Below are 12,013 nucleotides of genomic sequence, written 5' to 3' on the forward strand. Positions count from 1 at the left end.
TTTTTTTTTTGAAGAATTAACTGAATTAACGGCTGTAGATTTACGTTTTTCTGTTTGTAGGACATCATGTAGACACTAATGGAATCTGAGCTTTGACAGATTTTTGCCATTTCTGAAAGAAATATATCCCTCCTGTTTGTCAATATCTTCAAGATGGCTCCAACTTTTAGTTGTTGGAGTGTGAAAAAGAATAATTAATTTCACAGTAAAGAAAACCTTGTGACTAACAAAATATGAATTAAAATCCTTGCTTTAAATTTTGAACCGTGACTAAGTTTATAATGAATTTAATCATTAGAATTATTGGCTATTGGGCTGTTGTACTATAGATGAATGATATTATCACAGTCTGTGTAGGACTAAAAATCTCATGCATAGTAGGTTTTTCTCATATGTCCTTATTAATTGTGCCAAATATATAAAGCTGCTGCTTTGTCTCCTTTTTGGACATAAGCATTCTTATGTTTGCCCACAGCCTGGAAAACAGAACTGCTTCTGCTGTTATTTCATTTGCCTCATGTGTAAATACTTCTGTCTCATTTGTCAATCACACAGAATGCTCATTCAGGAGTGAAAAAGGATGTGTCATGTAATCAGAGCCAGAAACAAAGCCCATATTTATTCAGCAGGACAGCTCTGGCACGCTGCACCATCATCCTGTGTGAAGGAAACCTGCCATCTGCAGATTGATTGTCCAATTACTTTCCCACTTTCTGCTTCCCGATGGAATCAGTTGAGCAAATGGCTGCCATACTTCATTTCAAATAAGAGTGTGGGATGGATGTATGCAAAGGAACGTTTGATGTATTTCCAGTCTGGATGTAAAGGCAGTTTTGTGGGAACACAGAATGGCTCCCAGCAGGAACCAGTGCTGCCTTTAGTCTCAAACCACTGCAGCGCTCCGTGCTGGAGGTCTGCTGCTACGTGTGTGGAAATATATCAGGAGCAGATTTTTATGGTATTGTGGAGGAAAATAACACTGCAGGTGTACAGTCAGGGCAATGGATGCAGCAGTGAGGAAATAATCCCCCCTTTTTCAGGCTGAAATTCAATCAGTCAGTTGGAATGACCACATCAATAGGAGAAAAGCTTTTCCTGAACAAGGCTTTTCTTCTTATGCCACAATTCAAGATAAGAATGACACTAATGGAGTCTGAGCTCTGACATATTTTTGCCATTTCTGAAAGAAATATATCCCTCGAGTTGCTGCATTTATTCATCAGTTTGAAATAAAAAAAATGGCCTATACTGTCCCGTATCTGTCAAAAAGAAAACCTTTTATATGAGTCATTTCTGTTTGTCTCGACAATATTTAGACCTTTTGTAGTGTGGTTTTAAATTTAATTTAATTTATAATGTACAACCAAAGAAACAAGGTCTAGATTGGGTACAGAAGTGTTTTGTTGGAGAAAGAGAACCACAAAACAAAACTCCCACAGTTACATGAAGAAACATCTGAACATTTAGAACTAAAAGATAAAAATCAAACACGCATAGTGCAGATTACCATCTAATGTCTGAACAAACTTGCCCCCGATCCCAAGGTCATCTGAATATTTTTTTCCACGTATATTTGAAATATTGATGCTAATGATTTTTTTTCTTTGAAATACTTTTGATGTGGAGGCATGAAAAAGAAGTCTGATTTTTCCCCACACAGACTTCCGATTATGTACTAATATTTGAAGAATCATCATCATAGTGGCTTTTAAATTTGGGATAATACTGTCTGTTTCAGCTATTATAAGTTGTCTTGAATGTCTTTCTTACTGGAGAGTCCTATTACTTTGAAGTTTTACTTATTTCTTTGGAATGTAACACAAGGGTAATTTTCTAAGAGCAGTGCAGTTTGGACTGTATGCTGGGTTAAAAGCAGGAAGCTAGCAGCTCTTATAGTTTTGAAGAAAATTGCTTTTAGTTAATGGGAAACCTCTAAAACCCAGAAAGTGCACTTTCAGGCATCTTTTCTGTCATATTTCTTCTGTAGTGAACATTTCCAGATATCACCGTCATTCAGAGTCTGAAACGGCTGACTATAAACTATTCTGCCCGACATATCTATCCTGTTTAACAAGCTGCTGTGTGTTTTTCTTAGTCAGTGACACATTTATTAATTTAGTTTTGGCATAATTCAACATTTCCTGGAACATTAGGACACAGGGTGAATTATTGACCTGCCAGACAGGAGTTGAACCCCTTTCACAACTGCTTGTTCTGGTTTGCTGTTGATTTTTAGTAAGTTAGAGATAAATACACTGAACATACAGACTTTTTTGACAAGTAAAAGGCAAAAGGAATAACAATGATCATCTCTTCATAATGGCTTCTGGTTCTTGTTGGTAGGTATCGGGCCATTTCCAAACCATTTCCAGTTGATGTTTGGAAATGGGAAAATATTTGTGTGAGTTGACAAATGCCATAAAACTCCTGCTCTTTTGGGTTGACATGTATACCAACACATTAGTCTGTTTTCAAACCATAAACAGTTGTTAAATACAAAAAATGCCACTAGAAATAAATTTTTTGCCATCATTTTAGCGCCCCCTTTCACGTGGTGCCCCTGTGTACCGCATACAGTGCATACCCATTTTTTGTGCTACTGGTTCTGCGTCTGCAGTGACCAGTATCTATCAAAGGCTTTCCAAAAATGGAAAAAATGTTAACAAATGATTGGGATAGGCAGCAAAATGTTCTCTAATGCAAGTGGAGGACAAAGGCTGGGCGTTGTTAGCTCTCAAGAAAAATGTGTCTGGTAAAGCATAACCACAGATCAGCAAAAATGTCCAAATAATGGGCATATGATCACCAGAACTTGACCATGGTGCAATGGAAGACGGTGATTGGGTCTGATGAATTATATTTTTTTGCTACATCACAAGGCCAGCCAAATATGTGTGTGTTGTTTAATTAGAGAAACCTGAGATCTTGCTACTTTGGAAGATGTTGCGTGGATGCCTAACGAGGAGGGATTGAGAAATGAACAGTATTTCCTATTTCTCTGGATTCTCTCAGAAAGATCATGTAGGATGTTACAACACAGGAATTGTTCAGGAATGGTTAAAGGAGCACAGCAATGAGTTCGAAGTGTTGACTTGGTCTCCAGATTCCTCAGATCTTCCCAGCATTTGTGGGATGATCACTGAGGTCAGGATAGTTTTGGCAACACAAGAGTTACCAGCACATGTTTAAGCTTGTGGCCACATACATGTTCTGGTAAAAAAAAATTATATATATATATATATTCTTGACAAAAATGTCCTAATTTGATGACTTTTTGGCCAGTTTAGAACAGATGTCATGCCTTCATTGAATAAACAGTGTGTTTAAGTTTCAGGACCTATTTTCTAAATAATTTAGCTCTACTGGCTGCCTGAGAGGGCTGCTGTCAGCACTGCAGAGCTACTTTGAAGCTTCTTATCAACACATGCAGCCTCACCATCAGAATGATGGAGTGGTGGGGAGAGGAAGCCTCGGCGATGGGGGAGATAGGGAATGATTTGTGAGACAGGCGAAGGGAAAGGAAGACAGGGAGCGAGGCGGCAGTGCAGAAACACTGAACAAAGTTCGACATGTTTATTCATTCTGGTCGGTGTGTGCGTTTCTGCTCCTGACTGAGAACGAAGGCAGATAATGAGGTAATGGTGCTCAGCGAAGTGTGACGGAGAGACGGCGGATATGAAGCGGGAGACAAACGACGGAGGACAAAAGCAGCTAATTGAGAGTTGCCATTTAGAGATGTAGAGCCATCAGTGGTAAGATGTGTGTGCATGCATGTGTGTGTGTGTGTGTGTGTGTGTGTGTATTCAGACATCTTTCTGGAGAGCATAAAACAATGAGTCGAACTTACTGTCAGAAAACAACATGAACGGCATCCACTGTAGCTCCAGTGAAATATTTACAAAACGGTGGAGTGTAAAGCTTTGTTTAAAAACCATTTAGCACATTCAGCGTTTTTAGAGACAATGCAGCTCTTTCAATGTTCATGAGATTGATTCTAGAATGCAATTTTTACTTTGTTAAAGCAAATAAAATGACACACACAAAGCAAGAATGTTCTTCAAGGCAGACATACTGGAAAACACTTTCACATTGTTTTGTTTTCTTCCTTTTGATGCTTGGTTTTATATTCTGTGAACTCATCAATACTATCTGAATGTGAGACACTTGCCACTAGAATGACAGATACACCCACAAACAAAACCATTTGAGCTCCAGGAAGAATATTCTGTTTTGATCACAATTTGGTACTCATGCATTGAAAACATGCACTCAAAAGTGGAACATCTAAGGGTGTTTGATACTGAATAGTTATGCTATGATAATATCAATTCAAACTTTATACTAATTAATATTCAAAACTAAATACCGTGTTTGAGACTGCAGCAAACAGACAAACATTTTCATTGTATTGAACTGAGTATGTTATTTCCAGGCACAAAATACCCAACGTCTCTCCATGGTCGCAGTTCCTTTATGTTAAAAGTTGCATCACATTTCTGCACTTTCTAAGGACTTTTTACTGCTACCCACTTCATTGACACATTTCAACTCTCTGTTTTATGCTCAGTCATGATTGCTGATGTGAATCTTTAACAAAGAATGTATTAAGAACAAAATAGAATTTAACTATAATAAAAACAACAATAATGATAATAAACTGGTTCATTTTGCAAATGAGCAGAAATAAAATTGAACAACACTTAAATACCACCAAAATTTGAATATAAAAACTACAACAAAACATTATGAATTAACCTTATTCCAATAATGCAAAACACATTGTTGCTTTCTTGACTAAATCTGATTATGGCAAAGACCAGAGGGGTGAAGGAGAGTGCAGGCAAGCTCCTGGACATTGATTTGGATACAGTTTCTTAAAATGTTTCTTTTCTTTTTCTTTTTTTTTTTGGATGAAAGAGAAAAGCAGCAGCCATGTTATCAGAAGGCAGGGTTGGCAGATTGCTGATTTCCACAGCCAGCTCTGTTCCATCAATGTCGAATTCATGTCCAGTACTCAGTGTGCAGTCTGTCACACTGGCTGTGCAATTCCCCACCATTCAGTTTTTGGAAGCTGAGCAGTTCTCCAAACTCACATCGCCTGGTTTTGAAAGCTCTTCTTCAAGGATTCAGTGGTTTTAACAATAAGCACATTAAAAATGTAATTGCTACAGTTTCCATTGCATCTGCCGTGGGCTCGCTTTGGTGCTTCTTGGTCTCTTTTCTCTTCTCAGCTTTAGCAAAGGCTGAGTGGCAGAAAACTCACTGTCTTTACACCATATCAGTGATGCCTTGCCTTCATGAACAGCATCAGTCGGTATTTAGCATGGTTTAGAAAGTCTTAGCATAACGGTGTGCAAAAGCAAATACAATGTAACCCAAACTGTTCTGCAAAGTTTGGGTTTAACCTTCAGGTGGGACAGCAGCCAACAATTGACCAAACTTCAGGACAGCACCTCAAAACAGATTTTTAAAATACCACACCAAATATTAAACTAATTATTTAGATTATAAAATTCAGTGATTTGCTTTATTACCTAATGAAGCTAATTATGTATTGAACAAAATGGACACATCCTAGTGACAGGTCTTTTCCCTCTAAGATTACAAAGCAGATATTTGTAGACTTCATAAAAAATAAAAACATGCATTTCTATTGGTTAATATACTGTACAACCAAATGGTTGCAAAAAACTAATCTTTGTCAATCAATGTGTATTTTCTATGAGAATGTAGTTTAGTTTCCCCACTACTTGGCATGAATGTATGGAATTGTACTTTCTGTTTTTTTGTCATACTTCTAAACTTAAAAGTATAAATCTTGTGAATCAGCACATATAAAGCTGGTTTGTTTACATGCCGACATTATTAGCTGTGTGGGCTAGCTAATATATTATCTAAAGTATATAGACATTTACAGGATTGATGATTCGCCACATCACATCATAATGAGCCACAGGTAGCAGATGTCTGTTATTCAATCAACTCTGTCTTCATAGAATATATGACATTTAAATCAAAGGCAATGGCACAGAAAATTAATATAGATTCACTTTCAAGAAAAATTTAAACTCTTGACTGAAATTAAAACAGCTGATATTTCCACATCTTGTGCTGTGTCTTTATACAATTGGAGATACAGATCATAAATAAAGGAAAAATTCTGGTTATAGCAACAAAAAAAAAAAAAAAAAAAAAAAAAAAGAAACACTTGTTCCTAAACTGTTTGACCTCTACCTAAAAAGTCAATGCCTTCATGTTATGAGATGCACTTTTTTCTTCTTTATTTATTTTGGGTAATGTTTGATACATCATGCTGTACAACTTAGTGGCTCTGGGTGTTGATTCATGGTGGAGCCCTGATATCCACAGAGGTTAGACAACACAAGCATTCGTGAATAGCTGGAATCTATACTTGAGACTCCCTTTAAAAGCACTTACAAATGCCTATTGTAGTAGTTTAAAATAGGCAGCACTACTGCAGAAGCTATAACATCCATGGTCTTCCATGTCTCTTAGGGGTCCAGCAAATCAACTCCAAGGGAAATTAATATATTAGTTTCCAATAGCATGTCAAGTGGGATTGCTTCTCATATCAGGTCTTTCCTTTTTATTCATTTTCTCTAGATAATGTTTTTTGTATGACTTGATAGGTTGTTCTTATCAAGATTCACTAAAGGTGTTCTATGACTTTAAAAGAAAAATATTTTGAAAAACATCCAAAAAAATGCATGAAGATGTTTGAATTTAACCCTGTGTCCAGACTGTGAGTCAAGTGAACAACGACCTTGGACTCAGGAGGAAAATTAAGAGAGTAATGAAGTTCTCAAGGATGAGGGGATAGTTTGGGAGAATAAATGAGCAGCTCTGGTTATTGGTGATGTGCCAGAGTCTGGGGATTAATTCTCTACATACAACGTTGATTCCAAGACTAATTGAATTTTGGTGAAATGCCTCAGGCTGGCTGCGGCCAGAGGGAGTTCTCTTGAACACCTATTTCAGTGAATTCAAATACATTAGGAAATTCTGTCAAATCTTTCAAGTTGAGACTCAAATGTAAGTATAAAGAATTCAAAATGTGAATTTTGCATAAAATTTAAGCTCAACTGTCCAGTAGACTCTCTATCCTAAGACCAGCTTTCCTGAAACAATCATACTTTACTGTGCTGTAAGTGAGAATTTTGCAGAGTTAGAATGTCTTGATGATTCGTTCATAAGGATGATAAGCAGAATGAGGTCCCAGTTATTAGCGGCTAAAATGATTACTGGGTGGAATTGAGAGTTTCGATGCTGCTCCTCTGAATCAAAAGAAGTCAGCAGAAGTGATTCAGGCGCTTGATGATGACTTCCATTTGGGTTTTTTAACTTCTGGGTTTGATACGGCCTACGATCCCCCAAGAGCAGCGGGAGAGAAAATGGTGGAAAACAATGGATGGATGGATAGAATGATGGATGGATAGAATGATGGATAGTATGATGTCCTTTGGGTCATTCCAAAATCTTTTCAAAGCTCTGAAGTGACCTCAGCATTCTCATCCCTCTTTGGTCCTCCCCGGCACGTTTTAATAAAGACTAATGTGTTTGCCGACATCAGCTCACTCTCATTACATTGATTAATGGCCTCCTTGCGTTTGGTAAACAGTATGAGCTGTATTCCATTTCATTCAGGGAAATTAACCAATCATAATTAAATGCCTCGATCGTATTCCCTCACCTCTCCATGAACAGAGCCTTTTCACACAAGGGCCAAATGTGCTCTGATTAATTTTTCCTCGTTTTCTGTCGCTACCAGGATGATGTAAGCCTCTCTTTGTAAGGCGTTGCGTTCATAAAGACACACAGCCCTCCGTGTAATGGTCCGTTTTTAATGGGAGTGCGGGAGCGTATGCAGAGGACAGCGTTCCTTGGCGTAGGAGGCTGACCTCTGGGACACCCTCTGTCCTTGCTGCAAAGTCACATTTCACAGTGTTTTGCAGGTCAGACAGTGATGAAGAAAGTAAAGATGTTCTCAGTAAACAGAGCTGACCCTCAGTAGGTTCAGATGGAATCTGCAGAAAAGGGAGAAAAGGCTGTAACTTGAAATCACTCCAAAAAGGCTGAAAGGATTTGATTTGGGATTAGCTTTGGATGCACTCATAACCAAGCACGGTATTTTTATTTTTACAACAGTATGCTTTCAGAATGAAAGGATTAGCTCAAAAAGGCAGCAGATGTTTGTAAAACTGAATTTAACGCTGCATTGCCTTCCATCTTGGCAGAAAGTTGTGTCAGAAGCAGAGTGGTTAGACCTGTTGAAACAACAAGAATCAGGTTTTTTGGATGCCTGGAGACACTTGAGTCATTGTGGTGTTTGAATTACTTAAATCTGTTTTGTGAAATCTGAGAAAAGTTTTCAATTCATAACTGGTTATGTTCAATTTCAATCCAGTACAGTTCAGTCAATGTTTTCAAGGAGAGGTAGAAATGATTTACCAAAAACAGTCATATTAACTAAGGGTGGTAAAGACTGTAAAGACAGTACGTCTTTACAGTCTGTAGTTTTTACAAATAGCATTATGAAAGCTGTAGAAATAACTTCCCTACTGCTTTCATCGTTTCCACTCATACAAAAAGCTAAAAGGATTAGAACTCCTTCTGATTTCTTTTTCTTTTACTGCAGGTCAGGGAACATTTCTAATTCCCGTTGTGCAGTGCAGAAAGGCAGCACAGATAGCTCTGTACTTGGCAGGGAAGCAAATAAAAGTTTTTCAAAGATAAATTGAAAAGGTCAACATTTCAGACAGGCGGCATTGTGGCTGTTTGTAAAGAAGCTGTCAAAGTCACATGTCATGTTTTGACTGCTTTAAACCACTGAGAGCTCTGAGAGCCAACGTTCTTATCATCCTTCAGCATTCAATCCAAAGAAGAGAATAAAAAATGAAAACCTGAATTATCCCTCTTACCTGCAAGAATAAGCGTTAAATATATATACTGTATACACTGATATAGAGTGTACTGCTGAGGCTGTGTGTTCAATATTGCATTAATATTAGTTAAAAGCAGTTTAACCTGGTTGATATATGCAGCTCAGATTGACAGATACATTGGGGCTTCGTCTGCAGTAATGATGGGGTTGGTCTGGTCGTTAGTGGGGAAGAAAGTCGAGCTGAAAGCAAATAATGGGTGTATAAAATACAAGTTTTTTAAAGCAATTACTGTAGCCAGAAAAATGGAAAAAAAGTATTGACCCCATCCCTATCATTCCCTTTTCTTCTGTGCAGAGCACCTGAAGGTGGCTCTGGAGGATTACATGACGAGAATACCCAAGGTTCGCATCCTGAGGACGAAGAAGAGGGAGGGTCTGATCAGGACTCGGCTGCTGGGAGCCGCCACTGCTAAAGGGGAGGTCATCACCTTCCTGGACTCTCACTGTGAGGCCAACGTCAACTGGCTGCCGCCTCTGCTGGGTGAGGAACACACAAAGGAATTCAAAAATGTCTGCCATTTATATCACACAAGGATGCACATTTTAATTTAAAGCTGATCTATTATGCTTCATTGAACAGGTTAGAATAGGTCTATGGGCTATACGGCACGTTCATTATTTTTTTTTTGCACAAATTCATTCTTAGATAATGAGATTTTAGTCTGCTTAGCACTGCCAAGTGGTTTCTAGATTGCAAATCAACAACAAAAAAACGTATCTTTTCCAGCAGCCATTGCACAGTGGTGAAATCACCACTGTGCAATGGTGATTGCACAGTGGTGACTATAATAATAATTATAGTCACCACTGTGACTATAATTATAGTCACTGTGCAATCACCACTGCAACCAGTGGTGATTGCAGTGGTGATTGCAAACATACTGCAGCTCAGTTGACAAACATACTGCAGCTCAGTTGACTTAACATGCGAGAGGTTTTTGAAAGGGCTCATTTTCCAGACACCAAAAATCATGAACTTAGTGACAAAAGCTGTTGTTCTTTCTTAAGCACCTGAGCTATTTTTAGAAGCAGTAGACACGCAACTGGAAGTAAAAAAAAAGTGCAAAATGTGAATTTTGCATCCCCTTCTGATTTTCTTCAAAGGATATAATCATGGCAGTTTTGGCATGATGATTAGTATTGTTCCAGTTTCATATCCACCTTGCAGCTTGTAACTGGAAGGCACAACCACAAATATCCATTTTATCTCAGTGTCTCAAATGTGTTTGGAAATCTTCCAATCATGCACATTTCTCAAAGCGACTCACTTAAACTACTTGTAAGTTTGTTTCTTTAGATATCAGTGGGGGGCTGATTCCCCTCCTCTCAAAATCTTCTGTTTTATTGATTATCTTATTAGGTAGGGAGCATTTTATGTTAAACGTGTCTAGAACAGTTTTCTAGAAAGTTATTTGTTTTCTGATGTCCTATTCTGATGTATTTTGTCCCTAAACTTATACATGTTTAGGCTTTTAAGTATCATTTTTTTTTGTTTGCAAACAATACCTATTTAATAATTTCAGAAAAGTACATGTAGTAAACATAATATGTTTATTACCTAACATTTGACATTTGATGACATTTACAGCAATGTTTCCTTTTGAAAATCTAAGAACAAATGAGGCCATAAATCACAAAAGATTATAATCTTTCTTGTGTTTCCACAGTGTTAGACATTGATACTTTAACTTTGTATTGATACATGGTCTGTCACTACTGCTGAGTAGAACGCAGGCAAATAATAATAAAGCAAACAAATTTTAACAAGACTGTTTTTCAAAGAGTAACAATATGCCTAAATATAGCCACATTTACAGCAAAATAAATTCATAAATTTTGGTACTTTTAATTGCAAAGTATACTGCTGGCTTTTTTTGGTTCTAAAGAACACTAGCTTTTAAATTATACATGTTAACCTTTCATAGGTGTTTATAGGTTGATTTAAAGCAAATGTAAAAGGTTGGCCTAATCCTCTAAAAATACTGATTTCCACATAGTTTTCATTGTGTCCAACTCTGCCAGGCCACTAGGCTGATTTTTTCAATTCCATCAGAAATACACTTTCAGTTCTCAAGGCAGCAGCCCAATTTGACACATCAGAAATTATGTCAGGTCATAAAGAACTTGCATAGAATTATAAAAAGTTGTGATTTTCCTAAAATTTCATCACTCCTGGTGTTGATCATGCTTTGAAACTCCTTTCTTGAAAGTTGAACCAATCAAGTGGCACACTAAATGACAGAGACGTTTACAGGCACATAACCCCCACTGAGAGGCTGAGTGCCTCTTCCCCTGCCTCATGGATTTGCTCACAAACACATTCTCACTTTCTCAATGACCCTTTTTGCCATTAAGGACGAGTGTTCAGCTCAGCACGACTCCAACTCATTTCACAGCAAAACGTTTAACCCAGGTTACTGCCACATCGAACTCTTTCCAAATCAAGTTGGGATCAGATGAAAGTCTGTCACTTGGATTGGGGTAATGCAGCTACAGTATTCTAGAAACTATCTGGTAAAAAAGTTACTCAAAAGCTCAGTAATGGATCAAAACATCAGTCATTTAATATTTAGAAATGACATAATCAGACAGACTAAAATATAAAGTTATGTGGAAATTTTGGTATTTTAAGGACCACAATGTAAATGACTCATATAATATAACTACAAAATAGTAAAATCAAGGAAAAGAAAAGAACATCCAAATCAACTTCTTGCAGTAGAATACTTATGAAACTGTAAGAAAAACTGCAAGTGTCAAAACGAGCCTGTTTAGTCAGGGATGTGAGTCACAGTAGAGAATCTCCAAACACTTTACTCAAGCGATACTTCACTATAAAATTACTTCCATAAAAATAGAAAGCATAGCATAGTAAAAATATGCCTATAAGCAGTGTTGTGTTCAAGACCACCTAACCCGAGACCAAGACAAGACCAAGACCAGAGTGTATCGAGACCGAGACAAGACCAAGACTTTTGGGGTCCGAGACCAAGTCAAGACCAAGACCGAGGGAAGTCGAGACCAAGTCAAGACCAAGACCGAGGGAAGTCG

The 12,013-nt window shown here is 37.6% G+C and overlaps 1 protein-coding gene across 2 annotated transcripts in view; it reads left to right on the forward strand.

The window, feature by feature from the left end:
* The window catches only part of LOC106959512 (polypeptide N-acetylgalactosaminyltransferase 10-like), a 69,440-nt gene that overhangs the window by 40,991 nt on the left and 16,436 nt on the right, over nt 1-12,013 (forward strand). For both annotated transcript variants that reach the window (XM_015052132.1, XM_015052131.1), the window contains exon 5: nt 9,258-9,443. In XM_015052132.1, the coding sequence (XP_014907618.1) occupies nt 9,258-9,443 (186 nt within the window). The remainder of the gene's footprint in view (nt 1-9,257; nt 9,444-12,013) is intronic.

This window comes from Poecilia latipinna, unplaced genomic scaffold, assembly GCF_001443285.1.
Source record: "Poecilia latipinna isolate Pla-1442-1.1 unplaced genomic scaffold, P_latipinna-1.0 Scaffold1089, whole genome shotgun sequence".
NCBI lineage: Eukaryota > Metazoa > Chordata > Actinopteri > Cyprinodontiformes > Poeciliidae > Poecilia > Poecilia latipinna.